The sequence below is a fragment of the Polistes dominula genome, unplaced genomic scaffold, assembly GCF_049000335.1.
Source record: "Polistes dominula isolate Pdom_NZ unplaced genomic scaffold, Pdom_raw_medaka contig_79, whole genome shotgun sequence".
NCBI lineage: Eukaryota > Metazoa > Arthropoda > Insecta > Hymenoptera > Vespidae > Polistes > Polistes dominula.
In genome coordinates this window covers 1,105,055-1,128,477 of record NW_028300916.1, presented here as the reverse complement: position 1 = coordinate 1,128,477, position 23,423 = coordinate 1,105,055, and the positions used below count along the sequence as shown (strand labels likewise).

The 23,423-nt window shown below is 32.8% G+C and overlaps 1 protein-coding gene and 1 non-coding gene across 4 annotated transcripts in view; both read left to right on the top strand.

The window, feature by feature from the left end:
* The window catches only part of Pgant2 (polypeptide N-acetylgalactosaminyltransferase 2), a 120,829-nt gene that overhangs the window by 69,897 nt on the left and 27,509 nt on the right, over positions 1–23,423 (top strand). The window contains exon 2 of one of the 3 annotated variants that reach the window (XM_089170546.1): positions 18,098–18,255. The exons of 1 other annotated variant lie outside the window; for it this stretch is intronic. In XM_089170546.1, coding sequence (XP_089026672.1) covers positions 18,208–18,255 — 48 coding nt within the window. In that variant the 5' untranslated portion in view covers positions 18,098–18,207. Of the gene's footprint in view, positions 1–18,097; positions 18,260–23,423 lie in introns of those variants that run through there. One more of the 3 variants, XM_089170547.1, reaches the window with a different exon arrangement.
* Positions 8,739–8,857, top strand: LOC149033068 (5S ribosomal RNA). The gene has a single exon (XR_016176076.1). It is a non-coding gene; the product is annotated as a 5S ribosomal RNA (ribosomal RNA).

The window sequence follows — 23,423 nt, the reverse complement described above, 5'->3', positions numbered from 1 at the left end:
TATAGGAGTGGGGGGGGAATATGTATACACATATCTTTAGTAATATTATGAGAAAGGTAATTAACGTCGTAAGTGAAGAAGAGAAGGGTGTCTCCCTTAGAATATGATAAATCACAAATGCCTTGCAATTCTACGGTCTCGTTATTTACCTCGGTAATGCTCGTAACAGCGTCGCAATTACTTAGCCAAAATAACGAAGGGGAAGTTTGGCATATTGGTGGAAGGGATGAAGCTCTTTCGCGATCGATTTCGCGAAGGTGCCTGAGGAAGATATAGGTAGGGTATCCCCCTTTCAGAAGAGGAACGGGAATTCTAAATTACGCGAAGAGTCCCTCGTTCGTTGGTGAACGTGCCGGAACACATAAATCATGGCCTCGGTCTAGAGTTCACAGGATTTTCGAAAAAGAACTTGTTAGTATCGTCGTCGTCATCGTCATCGTCAGTTGTTGTTTAAAATTGTCACATGGGATTTTTTCAAAATATCAAAAATTTCATTTCATTTCAATAATGAAACTTCGCATGATAATCTTTCTTTCATCTCTTTCTATTTCTATTTTCCACATTCTGTTTATGATCGATTTTTAATAGTTACGCGTCAATACAGAACTTCGTTCGTTATCTCGTTGTTGCTTTCACCATATATATTCTTATCTATGTTTCTATTTTTTTTTTATCTTTTCTGTTCTCATTATTATTCATTACGTTTTACAAGGTAACAAGGGTAACTTCATTTGCTTAATTTGGTCGTAAATTGTGGACAAGGATTCCATCGAGCAATTTGAAAAAGATTCATCAGAAACTAGCAGAAACCGACTCTCCCCATTGACAGTAATTTATGCGAGGAAAGAGGGAATACGTGGAAAGACGTACGATAATAGTGGTCGTCTATGTTGCTACGCTATTTTTATCCATATCTACTTGATGTTATTTACCATAGGAGGGAACCTTCTAATCCGATATATTCGAGGAAAACGATTCGATAGTCGAGATTAGTATGCATGACGTTTCTTACACTTAGTTCTGTTTAACATAAACGCGCACGTGGAAGAAGATAATTACGTTCTTACTTTACACATATACAAGGATTCCAATGGTTCGCATTCTTTCGTAGAAAGTAAAGCTTTATTACGCTCGTCCGTGAACGCTGCGAAAGATAATTTAATATAAAATGTCTTTTCTAAACACATTCTACTCTCGTTCTTCTTCAACTCTGAATTCATGGTATTTTATAGAAAGTTTACGCTAGGCACTTTATTTATAAGGCACCGAAAGAAACTTGCCTATCTTGCATGTAATCTTACCCTAATGATCTTCCGTGACTTTCCATTTTCTTTTGAACGATGAATCTCGACAATGAGCTAATCTACCTTTCGTGTTGAGAATGCTTACTTACTTTGTTGTAATTTTAGATCGTAACTTTTGATCGCGTCAAGAAAGAATTATTAATTGTTCTTTTTTTTTTTTTTTTAGTGGGAGAGGAGTGTGAGGATTTCGATAAGCAACAACGTTCAGAATTATTCATCGAGTCACCTTCGATAGATGCACGTCAACTTTTATTAGCGTCTTACAATTATTCGAATAATAATTACGCGTTTAATGACAAACTATATATTTTTGTTGCATTTTTCTTTCCTTCATTTTTTGCTATTATATTTTAACGAAAAGTTCTTTATTAATTAAAGACCAAAAAAAAAAGTTTTCTTTAACGATCTATTTCTTTACAAAGAAAAATTGTATATCTGATCAAATAATATGGACTCGTGATAATCTTGAAACAAATTCTACTTTGCGTTATTTTTTGAATAGAAATTTTTCATTGGCTGAAAGAAAAATAAATTTAAAAGAGAGAGAGAGAGAGAGGGATTAGAAGGTAGTTCTGAAATGCGAAGAAGTTGATGGATTTACTCTATTTTATTAACATTTTTTTCTCGTAAACGTATTATAAATTACGACATAATAGCTTCTACGAAACTTTAACCCTTTGTAATTTTCATTTTCTCGTTTTCCTGGTTTAAACAAAAAAGAAAAAAAAAATAATAATAAAAGTAGTTTGGAGGAAAGGTAGTCTCACCTAATTACATTTATTTTTCTCCTCTTTTTCGTTTTACTTTGCAGTCTTTTCTTTGTCCCTCTTCCCCCCCCCCCACTATATAATGGCAAAAAGAAAATAATAAAAAAATTTATTAAATGCATATAGATATTTATTTCTTTTTTTTTTTTTTCTTTACTTTTATTTCTGTCGTCTTTTTACGTCTTCTTTTACGATCGCCACTCTCGAGTATTTTGCGAATTCGTGCACGTCTCTAAAGTTGCTTCACGGTGTTATCTTTTTCGTCGGTTACTTTTTAAGTTTGCCGCTTGAATCGCAAGCATTTCGACGTAGCATTTAAAGAAAGAGTACATTTCAAAAATATATATATATATATTTTTTTTTGACAAAGATTCGCGCAAATTTCGCGTATAGATATTTCATTTAATTAATTAATTAACTTACTTACAATTAATTCGTAATAAATGGAACGCAAAGTATCGTTTCGTCGAAAATAATTATAAAAAGGTAGAAATCGTTGAAGTAGAATGCACGACCGTCGCAATATGTTTATTCGTAAAGATGAAAGACGTGCCGATTAAGTCGCTAATTAAAAATCGATACTTTTCAAGTGGCCGTTTTTTTTTCTTCTTCTTCTTATTTTCCATCCCTCAGAAGTTGGCTTCCCTTCGTTACGCTTGAATTTTTAATTAGTCCACAAGTTCTTCTTGCTTTTATCCATTTTCTCTCTTGTTCGTCATGGACTCGTAAAAGTTAACCCGAGAAAGTCTTTTGAGAAAGCTCGATCCATCGACTTTCGGCATTTGCGATCGAAATGAGATCTTACACAGAACTAAAACGACCAGTCGCAAGCTTGTAATTTGATTAAAATTGGATCCCGAATTATCCGACTGTCCGATAGATGCAGTCAGCTTGACCGTTCGTTCAATTAACAGAATTCCTCTCGAGTACTGACACGTATCCTTTCGAGATTCAAACACGCGAATAAATCTCTCTAATCGTCTCGATAATACTACATTTTATCTTTTATAAAATATATTTTTTTTATTTATTTATTTATACTTATACACATATCAGATAGTAGCTTTAACAAGTGTTAGTCAAAGTTGTAAACAAGTGTGGTAGTCAAAGTTGACTGCTACACTAAAATCAAACGAAAGTATTTTTATCATTCAACATTTCATAGAAATGAAACTTATTTATTTGATATGTTGAATGATAAAAATTGATAATTGTTCAATATCAATTTTCATTGTAATTTTACAATTGTAATTAGTTCAAATAGTTTACCAATGACCACTGTATCAGTCAAAGTGTTAAAAACATTATAAGTTAGATAAGATTTGTCATAGATTTTTCATACAATTTTCATTTTGTTATATCAACTTTAACAAAATGAAGAATGTATACGATTTATACTAAAGTGCATTGAACGTTGAGAAGAATTTGAAGAATTTATATAGGCCAACACGAGAGATGCAACACCTACTCTTACATGACGCGTCTATTAAAAACACGTGTTTTGCATCGCCACTCTGTGCCAAGTTGCATTTCTCGTGAATAATAATAATAATAATAATAATAATAATAACAACTCTTTGGAAAATATTATTCTTCAGACAAAGTACGCATTTATATGCGAACAATTAATATTTCTTGCCATTTTCTTGTAATTTTTTGTTGTTTGTTTGAAAACGATTACAAACCATTTGCAGCGCATCGATGGTTTTAGTTCGTTCATTGTTAGAGACATTGATCGACGTGCACGATTCTGCGGTATGTAACACAAGTTGGAACAACATTCAACGGTACATTCAGCTAAATTGCTCCGCGCATACTCTTGCTTATACTCTTCGTTGCATCCCGCTACTAATCGCAAATTGGCACGAACATTTATGGAAAACAATGCAACGTGATTGTGTTTGGAAATGATTGTTTTAATTTTTTTTTATTTCTATTTCTTTTTTTTTTTTTTATCTTTTCGTTTAGTTTTATAATACAATTATAATATATGGGTGGTTTGAAAGGAAGATAAATTAATGGAAAAATACAAAATAAAAGAAATCATATATATATATATATATATATATATATATATATATATATATTGTTCGATTTTATTCGTTTGTTCGTTCGTTCGTTCGTTCGTTCGTTTCGAATTTTCACGGTTTGTTCGGCATTCAGAATCATCGACGGTTGTTAACGGAAGCAAAGAAAGATCGAAAACTATTTTAACGAAGTTATTTCATGGAGGTGCACGGTTCAAGTAACACGTCCTTGGTTTTGTAACACAGATCTTCAATCCATTTCTCTCTCTCTCTCTCTCTCTTTCTTTGACCCTTTTCTCTCTGGTTTTCGTTTCCCAGTCTCGTTTTTCCTCTTCACGCTCAACGATAGACAATGGCCGCATTCACGCGGCTCTGTTACGGCTTAAGCTAACCGCCGATTTTCCTCCAGGGAGAAAAAGAACATATACAAGGTGAAAAAAAAAACAGAAAAAAAGAAAAACGAATATCCTGCCGTCCGTTAAATTGCTCGCGATCCTAGATTTGGCTTTTGTAAAATTGCGCGGACTATTTTTTAACGAACGAATCGATGATGCGTCATTTGCAATTAAAAAAAAAAAAAAAAAAAGAGAGAAAGACAGTTGAATATAAACAAGTTTTGATTTCGAAAGAATCGTACTTTGATCTTTTCGAAATGAAACGATTTATTTTTACTGAAGTTATGCAATTCTCGTTCATGGCTTACACTTGATTGCTTTGAATCTATTTTTATCTTTTTTTTTTTTTTTTATTTTATTCCGTCGTTTTCCGACAAACGTCGATCACACAACGTTTTATTCATTGGTGGACAAAAATTTATATTGCAAATTCTTTTTTTTTTTTTTAGTTTCAATATACTCAAACAATGATAACATTTTAAAACAAATTTTGCAAGATTTTTATTCATCATCATCATTTGCATTGAAAATATTTCAAGTGTTTGGCTTGACTTTGCAATTATACGTTAGATTAAAATTCCGATCAGTTAAATTGAGAATTGTAATGGATAGTTGTATCAAGTTGCAAAGGGGTGAGGAAGGGAACGAGGGGTATAGGATTGAAATAAGAATTATTATAAAAGAAACGATGTTCGATTTAATCTCGAAATCTTCTTAATCCTCTAGCGTTACGTCGATGTCGGCGAACGCAAAACCGATTGTAAGCCATTGACATCGGCAAATAGGTCTGACGTTGCTTGATATACACATAGAGATTAAGCCGCGAGCTTGTATGCGTAGCGACAGTTTGATGAAGCGAAACAGATCATTTTGATCGATCGACCGAACTGAGAGAAATTTGTACGGTTCGTACGATATAGGTGTAGGTATAGGTGTAGGTATAGGTGCCATTGCTGAATCTAAACTTTGCTTAAAATAGACCAACACACACATCCTAGATACATAGTAAATTCTACTAAATCTGCAATGTTACTTTATTTTAGATATAGTATACTTTTTGTTTAGTTTTTTTTTTATACAACAACTATGACAAAAATCTATGCATCTACTTTGAAAAAATATTCAACGATAAATGAACAAATTACGTGTATCGTAAATAAAAATATACATTTATTATTAATATATGTTTATTTGTTTGTGCTTTGATAGATAAATTAGATCAATTTTATTGAGGATATAAAATTTGTTAATAAAGTAAACTAATAATTCGCATATTTTATTTTAATTTTTTATTTTTTTATTTATTTTTTATTTATTATATTTATTATATATTTATATAATAATATTTATTATATTTTATATTTATTATTTATATTAAAATATTTATTATATTTATTATAATAATTTCTAATATTCAGTTTTGAAGTTTATCGCAGACAAACAATTTTAACTAAAAAAATATAATTCAATGTAACCAAATTCTTAGTTTAATTAAAATAATAAATTAAATTAATTTGTAATATTTTACAAAAATTATAATAAACAATTCAGACAATATTTCAAACAATGATATAGTGTAATTGAATATACGAACATCTATGAAAGTATTGAACCATTATAAAAATAATAAAAAAAAAGAAAATAATTCAAGAAAATCGTCGATTCTGTAGATGAAAAGTTGATTAGGTCAAAAGAATAAAAAAATTAATAAAAAAAAAAAAAAAAATAAATAAATAAAAGCGAGAAGAAGAAACAAAAATAGTAGTCCATCGAAAACTAGATGGAAAAGTTAGAATGGTTCGCTTTTCATGGGCATTTACTGGAGATACCGTAGCTATTCGTTAGAAACACGCATAGCCAGGCGAAAATTTTCAACCGGTTTCTCATGTGGATCTTTTTTTTTTATTTGATTTTTTTTCGCATTCAGCACCCTCTCCGGAGCTAGAGGGGAAGAGAGGCTAACGTGCATGCATCGAACGGATTATCCGGATATCGTAGCTTTTGCGCGAGCAGCTCCGATGGGATAAAAGGCACACGTTGTTATCGTGGTCCCCAACCCTTCCCCAACCACCCCCGTACGTTTCAGAACGCGCTCCATTTCGAACGGGCCGCTTCGTTGTCTCCGATTATTTCGAAACAATCGAACGTGCACGTGCATACGTGCATTTTCTCTCTCTCTCTCTCTCTCTCTCTCTCTCTCTCTCACTCTCTCGTCCTGCAAATACAAAAAAATCGACCTTTTTTTTATCGCTTTTCGAATCAATCCATTCGATACTTCCATTCGTTGTACTTTTTTTTTTGTCACGTTTATTTATAATTCAGGGTGGAACTAAAAATGCACCATTACGATGTATGGAAGAAGTGGGGGGGGGGACAATTTTAATCCCACCGTGCTCCAAACAGTTAAATTAACAAATTTTTTTTTTATAATAATAATAGTTGTGTTTAGCTTCTTTTTTCGTCATACAGATTTATGAGAGAAAAAAATGGTGAAAATGTTGCAAGATAAATAATCGAGAGTACAGTAAGATAATCACTGCAATTGAAAGATAATCGAGCGAGTTTTATATACCCCTTGAGACAAGAAATAACTTTAAAAGATTTGCTTTTCTTTGAAAACGACATATCGTTTCGTGACTCGCTCCATTTCATTCGAACCAGTCCTCCGAATCATAGTCTTCCTAGTTCACCTCGTAGTCTGCGATTATTTCGGAACAATGGCGCAACCCCTCTGCCGAGATTTCTCGAACCATCCAGCGGAGAACGACTCCCCACTATCGTTTCACCCCTATCGAGCCCCTAGCATCAGCAACCACGGATGCAGTAATGCACCACCATAGTTAACGACATTGCGGACAGGATCGTCTATCGGTATTCCTGGAATCCCATTAAACCCGAAAAACTTTTACTCGACTATGTTACATTATTTACAGTTCTTTTATCATTTTTTTTCTTCTTCTAATACTTCAAACAACTCTCCTAAATTAAAATGATCGCTTTTATTGATTTTGGTTCTGGTATAAGTGGTCAAAAAATTGTCAATTACTGGTTTGTCCATTTTCACAAATGGTCAACTACTGATCCATTAATGTTTATTATTATTTTCAATATCCTTTGTGTTATATGACGTCCGAAGTTCAAAGAATATCTTCACGCATTTAATAAAAATGCAAGTAGCTATCACTGTTTAAAATAAAAATTTCTTTTAACGTGTCGACTACCTGGTGCCTTCACCTTAATCATTTATTTCCAATATAAATATATATATATATATATATATATATATATATATATATATATATATATATATTTTTTTTTTTTTTTAAATCTACGATTGTGAACATAATATTAGATCGAGAAGAAAAAGGATTGCAAGGAGAAGGCACAAAGGATTGAAAAAAATCGAAGGTTAGACTCAAATCGTAGAATATAAAACGAGTATGCTGCAACGCCGAGTTTCGTCGTTTGGATTCATAGAAGTTGCCTCGTCTTGAATCTTTCTTTTTCTTTTTTTTTTCTCTTTCAAAGGAGACAATGAAAAATAAGAAGGGGTATACGAGAAAGAGAAGAAAGAGAGAGAAAGAGAGAGAGAGAGAGAGAGAGAGAAAGAAAGAAAGAAGGAGAAAAGTCGAAGGGCTTAAGCCGAGTGTAAAAGAAGTCGCATTCTTTGGTAGTCGTTTTATCGATTTTCATGCAAGAAAGTAGAAAGTTCTGAGAAGAGAAAAAAGCCTGAGATTTCTTTTTCTAATGCTACGTGCTTATCAAGAAAGCCTTACTACTATTTTTATCTAATAAAACGTGATTTGTTCCACGATTAATCTCAACCGATTGATAAAGTCTGATAAAGTTAGTTTGAAACCATGGTGATACTATAAAAACACATAAGGATAATAATAATCGAAAAGTAAATTCTCGTAATACTTTTAAAGGGCTCATTCTGAGCAAAGGGAAATGCTTACGAAGCTATTTGCTTTCTGGAAAAATGTTCCAATCGGTGAATTCTGAGAAAAGGTGACAAGAAATTTTCTATCTTCAGTGCTTTTGTTTTTTTAAAGAAAGACATTAATTTCCATATCCGGTATCCATAAATATACATATACTGCATTTTGTTTTTAATATAACACACTTAAAATTTACAATTTAAGTTAAAAAATTACAAGATATACAATTACTTATTGTCTACATATTTTCACATTAATTTTTGTATTTTTTCTTATTAATTTTATAAATAATATAAATAATATTGTTAACGGCCTTGCCGTGATGGAAACACAAGTTCTCGTCCGATCACTTAAGTTAAGCATCACTGGGCACGGGTAGTACTTGGATGGGTGACCGCTTGGGAACACCGTGTGCTGTTAACGCTGGAATGGAAAGGAGGAAAAGAGGGAGGAAGGAAGGAGGAAAAAGGAAAAGAGGGAGGAAAAGAGGGAGGAAAAGAGGGAGGAAAGAAGGAGAGGAAGAAGGAGAGGAAGAAGGAGAGGAAGAAGGAGAGGAAGAAGGAGAGGAAGAAGGAGAGGAAGAAGGAGAGGAAGAAGGAGAGGAAGAAGGAGAAGGAAGAAGGAGAAGGAAGAGGGAGAAGGAAGAGGGAGAAGGAAGAAGGAGAGGAAGAAGGAGAAGGAAAGAAAGGAGAAGGAAAGAAAGGAGAAGGAAAGAAAGGAGAAGGAAAGAAAGGAGAAGGAAAGAAAGGAGAAGGAAAGAAAGGAGAAGGAAAGAAAGGAGAAGGAAAGAAAGGAGAAGGAAAGAAAGGAGAAGGAAAGAAAGGAGAAGGAAAGAAAGGAGAAGGAAAGAAAGGAGAAGGAAGAAAGGAGAAGGAAGAAAGGAGAAGGAAGAAAGGAGAAGGAAGAAAGGAGAAGGAAGAAAGGAGAAGGAAGAAAGGAGAAGGAAGAAAGGAGAAAGGAGAAGGAAGAAGGAAGAGGAAGAAGGAAGAGGAAGAAGGAAGAAGGAGAAGAAGAATTTGGAAGAAGGCTTTGGAAAAAGGGAAAAAGTGTGTTTAGTAGAGGAGATGTGTGAGGTGGCAAGGTCTTTGAGAGGATAGCGAGGAGAAAAGAATAGGAAATAAAGTAGTATTGTAGCAAGGAGGCTATGTTAAAACCCGCGAGGGTAAACATGGGAATAAAGTGTTATCTGTTATCTGTTATCTGTTATATAAATAATATTATTATTTAATGCATCCTTATCTATTCTAAAGTAGTTGATATTCCTCGTTTATAAGAAAAATATTAATAAAATTAAAAAAATTGTAATAAAATAAATTAATAAAATATTATTTATAATATATATTAAATAATAATTTGATAAATTAATTTATAAAATTGAATAATAATTTCATAAAACTTTGTTGTAAAATATGTATTGGTATACAAAGGAAAACTTTCAACATCCACTGTACAATTCATCTGTATAAATGAATTTTGTATTTCACGACGTGACAAGTACGAATGAGAGAGAGAGAGAGAGAGAGAGAGAGAGAGAGAGAGAGAAAGAAGGAGAGAGATACAAGAAAAGCTTTTTAATACATCCGATGGCATTATTTCGCAAGAGTGCCTCACGAGAAGCAACCGCGGCTTAATTAATCCCTGGAGGATATCAATGTGTACAGACGCGTAGTCGCGTGCCACTTGGATTCGTCATTTCGCGAGATAGCTTTTCCATTCCCGAATCCTCCTACACATCTCTTACTTCTCTCTCTCTCTCTCTCTCTCTCTCCTCCTTTTGATTTTGATTACCTTGTCTGACGTTGACAAAAGTGGAACGATGTTGTTTCCAAAACATATGCATATTTTAAAAATGATATTTTATGTTGAGGTATAAAAATTATTTAAAGGGCACCATTAGTGTGAAAGCTTGAAAAAAAGGTGATATTTCGGAATTTTTTTTTAAAGAAAACTATTGCATGGAATGTTTTAATTTTTGAAGGAGATATTTGTGGATATTTAATAAATATATGATAAAATTTGTGGATCAAACAATTGAAAATTAAGCGAGTTATTTGCAATCTCCCAAGGCCCCAAAAAAGAACCTTTTTTCTTATTATTTTCGTAAAAGGGCACCACTAGTGTGAAAGCTTGAAAAAAGGTGATTTTTTAGAATTTAAAAAAAAAACTACTTCATTAAATGTTTTAATTTTTGAAGGAGATATTTGTGGATATGTAATAAATATATGATAAAATTTGTGGATCAAACAATTGAAAATTAAGCGAGTTATTCGAAATCTCCCGAGACCCCAAAAAAAAGTCCTTCCACTGCTGCAGTTACAGCGACCTTCACAGTGCATCAAATCAAAAAAATCTAAAAGTTTATTAAACTAAAAGAAATTTATCTTAAATTTCATTAAAAATCACACTTGCTTAAATTAACAAGCATAGATCTTATAGTGAATAATGTATATGTGCCTATAATTATGAAAGTGGTCTAAGTCAAAATTAATAAAAAAAAAGAGTTTATCAGTTATTACGCACTACATTATTATAAACTAAATAAATTCAATGTAATTTGAAAACGATATTATCAAAAATGAATCGTTAGATAATGTTTGTTATTTCAATATTGTATAGAATTCATATAGTGTTCAAGCATAAATCTTTAAATATCTCGAAACAAGAGATATATGATTTAGATCACTTTCATAATTATGGGCACATATAATGACAGGTAAATCATACGATTAAACTCAATAGCCTTGAACTCAATAACATATGTAATATTAATCTTAAAATCTATTTTAATACTATAAGATGGTTATAAAGATATAAAAAAAGGATTAGATTTTATTATATTACTGAAATGCATTTTTATAATTCATAAGCCTCTTCACCATGTCAAATTACTAATCCATAAGCCAGGTTTTTATTCCTCTTACTTTATTTTTCTTTTTCATTTATTTGTAATCGTTTGTCTTTTATTCATGTCATTTATCATTCATTACATATTGTATGAAATTTGATATTGTAAAAGATTTGAAAATTTCATCGTAAATGTGTTTGAACAATATTTTATTTAGAACATTTAAAACACAATTTCATTTTGATTTGTACAAACAAACCAAACGTACGTAAAAACATGGGTATTTTTTTCTTTGATTACCTTTTTCGAAATTCCACAAAAAAAAAGTAATTAAGTCTTTCAAATGATTTCATTTGTTTCCTTCTAACAAATAGGTAATACTTAACGGGACGTTTTTTTTTTTTTTTTGATTAATTGAAAGCAATATTTCAAAGACCATAATTTAAAAGTAACACCAATATATTTGAAATCTGCTATAAAAGTGATCTGCAAAATTGGTTACAAAAAATTCATTGAAAAGTGTAATATATAAATCGATCGATAGAATAAAAACGCTTGTTTATTAATTAAAAGAAAAAAAAAAAACCAGACACACTCGAACGTTTTAAAGGTGATAACGTAGAATATTCGTTAAAAATACGTTTTTCGAACGTGTCGTCGGCGACAATCGTGACAGTTTGAATTCGATTAAACGTTTGAACGAGGACAATGACAAGGAGCCAATCCTAGGAAAAAGAGGAGGTGGAGGTGAAGGTGGAATAGAAATTAGATGTCGTCGTGTTCGCATTTGCTAGCGTTAAGATGCCGACCAAAACTATAGTTCGTTTAAAAAGGGAGAAAAAATGTCCAGCTAGCACTCGATCAAATGTTCAGGAATAAATTCTTGCATTCCGATAACGTTCGGGGATGGAATCCTCCCTCTCTTTCTCATGCCAAACTACTCGCATTCGATCGAAAGAGAAAGAGAAAGAGAGATTGAGAAAGAGAGAGAGAGAGAGAGAGTTTGCTCGATGTTCTCTCGCGAGAGGAAATGGCCGATGCCGAAGGGTAGTCGCAATAAGGGATGACATTCTCTTACGTCTGGAACAAAGGCCGAACACACCGTGCTTTCGAAATGTCAGGAAGTTCCATTATACTCTCTAGACAGTCCAGAAGCTCTTCGTACTAGGATTCTGAGAATGGTAGGAGGGTATTTCACGATCGTTCATAGTAGAACATAGAATACATAGAGTCCTCCCCCTACCCATCTACCGTGCCTATACAAGGGATACGAATCATAGAAGGCATTTATGTTACCCTTTCTAACTGAACTTTCTTCTCTTCTTCTTATTTGAATTATCTTCAAGAGTATTAGCGCTAAAGTAAATGAATAAATTTTAACTAACACTTTTCTTTTACTATTCTAACACTAAGATCTACTTTTTTTGGATCCATAAATTTTAGAAATTATTTCTTCAAGAAGCATTTAAGTGCTTTTACCCGATGTACTCTGTACTTTTTGGTAAAGGTTCATTCCTTTGACCTTTAAAGTGATTTCTAATGACTCCTTCTACCTCTATCGGATATAGAAACTTTATCTTATTTCTTTTCGTTTCGAAAAAGATTTAGAAATGGAAACGTTCGATTTTATTACTACGAGAGGTGAGCAGCTGTTATTTTCTAAATGTATATTTTGCATTTACATCGCTGATATTCCGAGAAACGAGAGAACGTCGTCGACGTTGAGATAAAAGGCATGACTACTACTACTACTACTACTAGGAAAGAGAAAAAAAAACGGGGAAATAAAATCGCATGTCGGTAATTTATTCCGTGTAACGTGCCTCTCGCGCGTTTGCGACTCCTGTGAAATCCAATATATTCTCTTGAAAAGTATATTCTTTTACCCCGGTTACTCTCCTCTTCTACTACTCCATCTCTACCCACAGTTTCAATTATTTCCACCCCTGCAATACTTCAGGTGTCGGTTGTGTATTAAGAAAATACCAGAGTGTGCGGACCATGAATCGAAAACGATCTTCCTCCTCCTCCTCCTCCTCCTCCGCCTCCTCTTCCTCTTCCTCCTCCTACCTTGAATTCTGTGTGCGCCGTAGCTCCCATAGAAAGATCCTTGAAAAGTAGAAAACAAGTGGAAAAACGAAAGGGAGACGAATGAATTTCTATTTCTTTCTTTCTTTCTTTCTCTCTTGCTTGCTTATTTTCTTTTTCCTATTTCACATTTCCACTTTTATTTCTAACGTAAATCACAAACGAGATCCTACAATTTATTAAAAAGGTTTATGACTTTTTTCCAAATGATCTCTAAGGAAAATAATATTTTTTCTTTAGTAATATTCTGGGATATTTTACCAAGGTAATATAGCACATATATACCATCCTCTACATACATATATATTTACATACATTGAGAACCATTGTAGCGCACTAAGTGATAAGAAAATTATCTCTTTTCATTTACTTTATACTATCACACAATTATGCTATGTTATAAGAGACATGGGATTTGAATGAATGAATTTATTTAAAAGATAATTCATTTTTCTTTATTGCTGATAACTAATTGATTAATGATAACTTTGCAAATTTTCCTATAAGTTGTTTATAATATAAGTTACTATGGGGATTATCGAGTATTAATTTATAAAAATTTGATTGTAACAATTTTTGATAACAAATTATTTATAGTAAATTTTCTATTAATTATTATTAATGAATATATTATAAAAATACTAAAACGACATATTCTCTTTAGAATAAATTTTGTTGGAAATTTATACGACTTTTAGTTTCAGAGATATTCCTGTGTAAATAATAGGTGTTTACATTGACCCACTGACCTATATATTTTTTTTGATACAAGTACATTGACGCAGTGACCTACATAGATTCTTAGATCTCAAAGACACTTGTTTATATTATACTTCAGTACGGTTACTTGCGTGCTCATATTACTATAAATAACACGTGTGTTTTGAAAATTACGAATATACATATGTATATACATGGTAATTCACCAACCCTTGTCACCTAAATAGTTTTTATTGATCATTGTCAGGTTTTGTATTTAATGTTACATATCATTGGATTCGTCTTGTCAGCCGCTATCCGAAAATAAGTATTAAAATATAACATTGTATTTAAAAAAACAAAGTTGTCCAATAAATCTCAAAAATTATTCAACCTAGCAAACAAATACTATTATCATATTGTAGTCCTGAATTTTGCATGCATGTTACTATCATACTTTTGGTGCTATTTAGGTGGCAAGAGCTGGTGAATCATCCTGTATGTATTTTTGAAAAGAAAATATTATACAAAGATAGAAGAAATATAGTTTTAAAGAGCTTGCTTTTTATTTGCTCGCTCAAATAAGATTCTTATAGTAATACTTTTCGTTAATATGAAAATATGACCTATTCGAAATATGAGAATGAATAGAAAAGATAATACTTATGAAAATAAGCACTTGGATGTGCTGTTAATATAATATATTCGTTATATAAATACATGTGCACACAATACGAGTTTCATTTTACGAATAAACCAAATTTATCTTCCCCGAGGAAATTAGAAAAGGTATCGTGACATCAACTCGCGAGAGAAAGAAAATGTGCAAGAGAAAAAAATAAAAAAAGACAATGAAAATATTCAACGAAAGACAAAAAAATTCACTTTAATGTGCTGTCAGTGAAGTTAATATAAACTCAACAATCCGACAAGTCTAAAACGAAGTGATGAAAATTTCGAGCATAGTTTATATAGATATATATATATCCTTTTAGTATCACGAAGGACAACAATATTACATCGACCAGAGAAAGCGATGAAATATCGTCTCATCGTCGAGCACGAAACATCTAAAGAATCTTAAATGTAACTTATTTTTAAGCAAATTTAGACAAAATTTAATAAAAGGATGGTACGAGTTGCTTAATAGTGCATTAATTATATTTTCAATTATATTTAGATAAAAGTAAAACCATTATTTTCAATTTTACGAATAATACCCACTTCGTTTTTATTCCAGAGATACTAAAAGCTGGAAAAAAAGACTCTTGACGATACGTAAATAAAAAATTGACTGTCGGTGACACGATAAGAACCATCGAGTGTTCGCAGTAAAACGATTAAAAATGGGAAAATTAATGAACGGTAGGATATAAAAGAAAACGATTTTTGGCTTATGCTGCTACCATTCTTCTTAAAGATGGATCCAAGTTAACGAAGCATATTGACAGTTTGAATTTATTCTCCTCCTCATTAGCAACATAATTAGCTTACAATTAGTGGGGTACGGTGAAATGCATTTCGGTGTTTGTCCAAGCGTGAAATGTTCTGAAATTTGTATTCTCGGTTCAGCGGTCGAATGGATACGCTTAAAATCCATCGAAAAGCCGTAGAGGAGACCTCGTGGCTGACCTACGTTGGTCGTTGAATATTTGATAGCATCCTGGGATACAGGAAGTGTGCTACGTATCGTTGTACGCGAGTAAATTCGTGTCGGTGCTATCAATACCTAGGATACACGTGACGAGCATTACATATCGCGCGTTGCACTTTCAAATCGATGTTTCACCTGATCGACTACTCTCTGTAAAGAATCTTCTTCGATAATAAAATTATTATTAACATTTTTTATTATTATTATTATTATTATTAAAATTTACAAATTTTACCTTTTATTATTTTGCCATTTATAATTTTGTTTTTATATTAAAATAAATCTAATTAAATAAATATCAATACTTTTATTATTAATTAATATACTATATTGTTTGTAAATTATTTAAGCTACCAAAGAAATTGAAATAAATTTTCAATAATATATTTATTAAATAAATTGACCACTAGTGTATTGAAATCTTTGACTACTATACTAATGAAAAGTCGATTGAATGTGATTATATTTCTAAAAAGAGAATTTGATTAAATGAAAAACAACTGATATCATCAATGAAGTTTATTTGACGGTATTCTTTGGGGTAACTGATATTAACGGTGCAAGAGAGATTCGATGCTTCCCTGACAATAATTCTCAATCAAGTTCCAAGCCTTCCCAACGATATACTCCCTCGGTTAGGCGCTTACTCGTTCCCAAACGACCATTCATTCTCTAGTGACGCACTCGAGAAGGCCAGCGGTTTATTTATCCGATAAAAGAGATGCCGAATGCCTTTTTTTTCTCCTCCTATTCGAACGAAACGTATGTCTTTTTGAATGTGTTGAAAACTAGAAGAGTTTCGTTGTTAATAAATGATGTTATTTTATTTTTTAGCTTTCGTGTTTTTCGTTGATAAACTCGCAAACGTTTAAAGTATGATCATTTATTCGTTTGCGAATATATTTTATACGATATATATGAAAACCTAAAGGTCTAAAACTTTCTTAACTTTTGCAATTAATGAGCACGAATGTTATGTCGTATGTATGTGTGTTTGTTTGTGTGTGTGTGTGTATGTACTCGGGACGCAACAAAACGAAGTTAATGAAATAAATATGTAGGGTGAAGGAACAATTATCATAAAAATAATGTCCATCGTGTTCCCATAGCTCGTAGAGAGAAATAACATTTAATAGGAGTTTGAAGAGAGGATACTTGTGCACTTGGACGATTTTGAAGTTCTTCTTCTTGGAACTTCCCCTCGTATCATCTTCTTCCAGTTGACAAAAAAAAAAGAAAAAGAAAAAGAAAAAAAAAAAGAAAAGAAAAATAAGTCGCAAAGTTTTCTTCTTTGCCTCGGTGGAAGGGTTCGTTACAACGTGGAAAAACTTTGAAGTATTTTTTTTTTTTTCTTTCTGTGTCGAGTTTGCAGTTACAAATTTGCTGAAGACGTTTTACAGGTTTAATTCACAGCTAGAAAATTATGAAGAAAATGCATGAAATGCGTTTACGGTATATAGAACGGATAGAGAAAGTATCGCGATACATTATGGATGAGTAAAGTTTATCTCGAACTAAGTGAAATCCTTCAAAAGGAGAGAAACTTCCTGTTTTAGACACGAATTTACAAAGAAAACAAAACAAAATATTCCTAGATGGACATTTCTCGTTGATATTAAAGCAAACCCTTGTACAATTAGGAAGTTCAAGGTAAAATTATTAAATACTACGTTGAGAAGAGGAGTTACTTACATTTTTCGTCGTTTGTCTTCTCAAGTTACCCCCAGTCATGTACAATTTACAAAGGATTTCTCTGAAGAGTTTTTGCAAAGTATCATACGCTTTTGTTATTGTATTTGTAACAAAAGTATGGCTATACTCTTGTAAAAAAGACAAACGAATAGAAAATTATACTTTGTTGGTGGTATGCTACGAAAGAAGAGTATCTCATTTATGTTTTGACGTTACCAGTTTGCTTAAGTTTTTACCGCAAACTCTCTCTTCAACAATTTCATGTTAGAAAACTTCTATTAAATAAATCGTAAAATATTTAAAAACATCTCGTATAATGTAACAAATGCACGTGTGTCATTTATGCCACATTATTCGTGTTTATCAAAGTACAATTTGATCTTTTTACTTACATTTCAATTATCCATCGTATATAATAGTAGTACCCAATATCCTTGAAATAAACTCAAATATTGTAACTTTGTGTCTGTTGTACTTTAGAATCTCATTAAATCTCGTTGATTTTATTTTTCGTTGGATCGATCGAGAAAGATCAACAAAACAGTGTTGAAATCCATTGAAATTATGTACTTTTCGTTATCGGTTCTAACCATTAAAGTATCCGATAAACGATCCGATTATATCAAGCATTTGCAAACTCCCATCTTCTTTATTATTTATGTATCTCTGTCTTTCTCTTGCTTAGGCAAATGCCATTAGCGAATGCACGTTGGGCGGTGAATAAGAACAGGGAGAGTGTGATAATCATACCAAAATCAAGGACGTCCGAGGAAGCGCCAGTTGACTTGATATCAGATGGAAAGTTACCGGATCCGGGCTCTAGCTCGAGTCCGCATAACTACTGCAAGTATACCGGCCAAGTATACCAACCCCCTTTCTCTCTCTGTTTGTGTATTTGTGTGTGTGTGTGTGTGTTTCCTTCTCGTCCAAATTTACACCTGATATAAAGTTCGATAACGAAAGCTACGTTTTCTACTTGTTCTTGTTCTTCTACTACTTCTTCTCAACTTTATTCTTTAATTGCTTCTTTCACTAATTAAGGATGCGGGAAATTACCGAGCTTAATTATTTTCTAATTAATGTACATGACTTACTTAGTATTTAACTTCTCTCTCTCTTAACTAAAATTAAACATATAAGTAAAAGATTTGATAAGAAAACATGTGTGCAGATCACACATAAATCCTATATGTTTGTCTCTCTTTCGAAGTGTTTCGTCAGTTTTCAAATCAGCCCCATTCTAAGGAAATTTTCACTTCAATAAATAGAGGTTAGTTAGAATGATGGGGGGTGGGAAGCATTCGAAGGGGTCGAATGGAAATCAAATCGAAGGACAAAATAGAGAAGGAGAAGGGAGTGTGTATAGGTACTGCATATGATCGATTCGAGGAAACATGTTCGGCTGCACCTGAGACATTTGGAGAGAGCAGAGAAGAGAAGCTTTCTCCGTAGTTTCTGTACCTTCGATAGACGACCAAGTACTGTTTGCACAACGCGTATAGACCCTTGTACCTATGTACCTACTCCTATCGGCCCACGTATTTCACTAGGATCTCTAATGAACGTTGAGTTATCGTCTAATGTTCTCCGTGGTTCGTTATCGTTGGTGATTGGAGTACCGATTCTACCACATCTAACCCCACTCCTCTCTCTCTTTCTACTTGAAATGAATAAAAACTAATGTGAAACATTTCTGGAATATCAAAAGAAATTGGCATTTTGCCCAATGTACTTTTAATCAATTCAAACATGACTGTTGCAATTGCAAGAATTCACTATGATAATGTTGTTTAACTTATTTAAGTATATTTTTCTTCAAGTAATGCGAATTTTTGGGAGAAGTAGAAGAAAAGAAGAAGTAGATAAAAAATAAGTTGAAAGGTTTAGGTCTATTTTAGTACAGAATTGAGTGGAACGTGGCGGGAAGCTTTTTACCCTTTCCGCGTTATAGACTTTTGAAAAAAAGAAGAGTAGTTACCTACTCGAAAACGTTTCTACGATTTTCTACGCGGAAAGAAACGCTTCGGGCGTTTTCTCGATTCGCGAAGAACATTTTTGTTCCTCTTATTTTTGCGAATGCGAAAAGCGAATTTTCCTGTACTTTAAACGCCGACTTTTTTTTTCAAACTTTCCCTTTTATGTCATACTGAAAAGAAAATGAATGAAATTGTCAATTGGAATGATTTGTCTTTTGTGATTATCTAGATGAATAAACAATCTGAAAATAGATCTACGTATATTGACTATCGTAGAAAATTTTGATAATGTTTATGAAGAACAATTTCGTTTATCTCATAGGAAAAAAAAAAAAAGGAAGGAACCGTAATATTGTCTGTCACGACGAAGACGCTTTACTATTTCAGTTTCTCATCGCCAAAACTGTCGAAATTCCTGATTGAAAAGCATTTCTAGTGCAAGAAGGATCGTACGGAAAGATCTAAAACCGAAACGAGTCTTCGATTTTCGATACGTGCGATATTCATCTTTCCCCTTCCTTCCTTCCTTCCTTCCTTCCTTCCTTCCTACCATCCTTTTGTCTTTTTTTATTATCTCGTCCTCAATGATGGTCGTTCTAGGTTTTTCATGCTTATATTTGTAAGGAACATTCTAGGAGATATCATCTCAACCTAGACGATTCACAAACCTATCGTTTTCGTTTAAAAAGAAAAAGCAGACAAATTTCTTGATCAAGTATACATATATATATAAAGGGTGCCCCGCCACGCGTTGCTGTGGCTCACAATCAGTCCGATACACACGTCTTTAAGTCAACGAATTTCCTTATACCCCCATCTGTTAGAATCTTATCGAACTAACAGAGATAATCATGACTCTTTGTTAATAAACAAATAATTCGCAATAAAATAATATTGCGATTATAAATTGAGATATAAACTATCCTATCTTTTAAGTTGGATAAAACTGCATATAGTGTGCAAAATTTGATTAAAATCAGTTCAGTAGTTTAGGAGTCCATTGCGGACAAACAACGTGACACGTAATTTATATATATTAAGATATATATGTATATATAGGTAAATTTTATTTAGGGTGAGAGGTGCGAGGTGAACATACACCCAGTTAAATCCTACTAATAAGATTTATTTAAAACAGGTATTAGAAAAAGTACAATATTAGTTTCACAATCTTACGGTTACAACTTAGATGAGCGACTGTATTCTTACAACTGATACAACTGTGACTGTTACAACTGATGTCTAACTACGGCTAAGACTATGACTGCTGTGACTACTGCTCTACTTCTACGACTGATACTGCTAACCTCTTATTTCTTTCCACGTCTTTTTATATCTGAAAATGACTTACACCCCTTTTGAGAGGGAAGGAGCTTACGAATCTTATTAACCAATAGCATAAGGATCCACCCCATAGTCCACCGACGGGTACAGCCTATAGTTTTCGATAGTGGGAACTATGCATAAAGAAACTTAATCTAGCACATCGGAATGTTACTCTTTTTATGGTATCGCATATGTTTACATAGGAATCTGAAATTCTTCAAAGGGTCCCGACACTGCACACATGGTTTTTTATTGCACCAATATATCCCGATAATCCTAAGGTTCGTTTATGGTTTTATGGCCTTCCTAATCTTTTCTTTTAGTCTCTGAATAGAGTTTTCCTTTCCAAAAAAATAAGATATAAAGAAAAGGACTGAATACTAGTTTTTCGTCTACATCTGCTACACTTAAAACTCTCCTACATATATGTATAGGACAGGCATGTGTATAAAAAAGATAAAAATACGTATGAATTGTATAAAATATTGCGTAATGATGATAAGAAGTGGAAGGGAGCATTATACAATTTTCCGTGTGAAAAAAACTAACAATTTTGTAAATAGTTCGAAATAAGAACTGTACGTATACTTATTACTCGTTGCAATTGATAACGTGATAAATATACGTGCTAGTATATTCGTAAGAAATAATTCATTTTATCTTTTGAGAAGGAAAGAAAAAAAAGGAAACAAAACAGTCTCTCTCATCTCTTAAAGATTAAAATTGTCTCTCGGGATTAGTCTTAGAGAGTAATCTCCATCCATCAAAATCAATCTATCCTTCGAGCGCACTTAAGAACGAGTACTCTGGTTCGATAAGAGATGCCATTCGATCCTTCGATGACTCGAAGGAAGGAAGGAAGGAAGAAAGGAAGAAATGAAAGAAATGAAAGAAAGAAAGAAAGAAAGAAATGTTCTTCCGGCAACTGATTCTAAGAGTAACGCTATCGTTCATCCCATTTATTTTCAAGAAAAGCTTCGTCATTAACGTTACCTCAAAGCTCCGAGTGCATCGAGATCGTTTCCAAGAGGATTCCGAGTTGATGCTTCGCTATTCTCCCAGAAGGATCCTCGATAATCCTTTCTGATGAATCTTCTATCGAAAAGAGAAAGAGAAAGAGAGTAGTAACCTTTCGTTCGGATCTAACTTGACGAAGACGTCCACGGCAGACGCAACTTAGAAATTATCTTCCCGAAGAAGGGAAAAGATCCTTTTCTTTTTTCGACTAGAAGAACATTTAGCTCGAAACCCTGCTCAAGTCGAATCGAGTGAAAGAGATTTGTTAGACTTACTTAGTGATATCCTAGTAACGTACTAAGGACACGAGTTTAGAAAGAGTATCGTCCTTTTGACGACAGTACTTTTTTTCCCTAGCGTTTGTTGACAAATTTAAGTAAGAAAAATAATTAATAGTTCGATGCATTGCAATTGTAAAGAAAATTCAAGAATTGAACAATTTACATTAATTTTAAAGCATGAATTTTTCAACACCTTTTTTTTATCCTTCCTCGTTCGATTTGTTTTTTTAATATTATTCAAGTAAATATCATTCGTAACTTTATCTCCTGCAAATGAAAAGAAAATAGACTTCTTTTAAGAAGAACCACCGATTCCTAACCGATCCACTAGACGAAATTTCTATTTTATCGGTTCGGTCGATGCCAGCCAGAATCGCGATTGACATTGGCAGAAGAATACGAAGCGAATGATTCAACTTGGCTTTTTTTAAAGAAGAAATAGCTAAGATCCCGTCCAAGACGTTCTATCAGACATCGATGTCCCCGATATCAAATAGACTACGTTTCTCGATTCGGAAAAAGAACTCAAGTTATGTTGGAAAAGCTTGCCAAAGAATCTTATATATATATATTAATTGTTGCACTGGACTAATACTTACACTTCTAAACTAACAAGAATTTTTACAGAAATAATGTACTCATGTAAAAATAGAAATTCAAGACATCGTTCAAAAGCAAACGATTTCTATGGATAGGTTTTGAGTGGTGTAGAATCTCACTGGCAATGGAAGTAAATTCGAAATCCAACGCAGCATTGCTCGGCATCCTTGGCATTGCGGATTCTCTGCAGGATCGAACGAGCACTTTGCTATTGTTGCCGGTTAATTAAGGGAATTGCTGAAAGATTAAGGAGCTACCTCTTCTTATAATCCCTACTCCAAACTTCTTTCTTCTCTACTCTAATACCAAACTCCCTTTATTTTATCTATTTACTCTATGTTTCTCTTTCTCTATTTATTCTTTGTTCAATTAATCTCGATTGAAGGTTCTACGTGTTTTCATCTAACATAAAGTATCGATTATTTTACATCTATTTTTTTCATTTAATGGTTTATATATAATATTATTGTTGAACTAACTCTGAGAACTACTTATGAACGTATTATTATAACTTCAAATGCTTTATTGATAGATATCTCGAAGTTGGTATAAGTGACCACGAACAACCAGAAAATAATGGAGTTAAACCTTCAAGCTTTCAAAATAAACGACTCAATTATTATAACGAATGTTCAATTGAAAAAATTCAACATAAATATTAAATCCATTACGAAACATTGTGATGCTCTTAGTATATATTTGCGGCAAACCATAAAGAGAGTTACGGAGGACAAGTTGCACGTTAACCGCAAGAATCCTCTGTATACAGGGACGGACTGGTCACTCTGGAGCTAGAGTTAGGGTCCTTTAG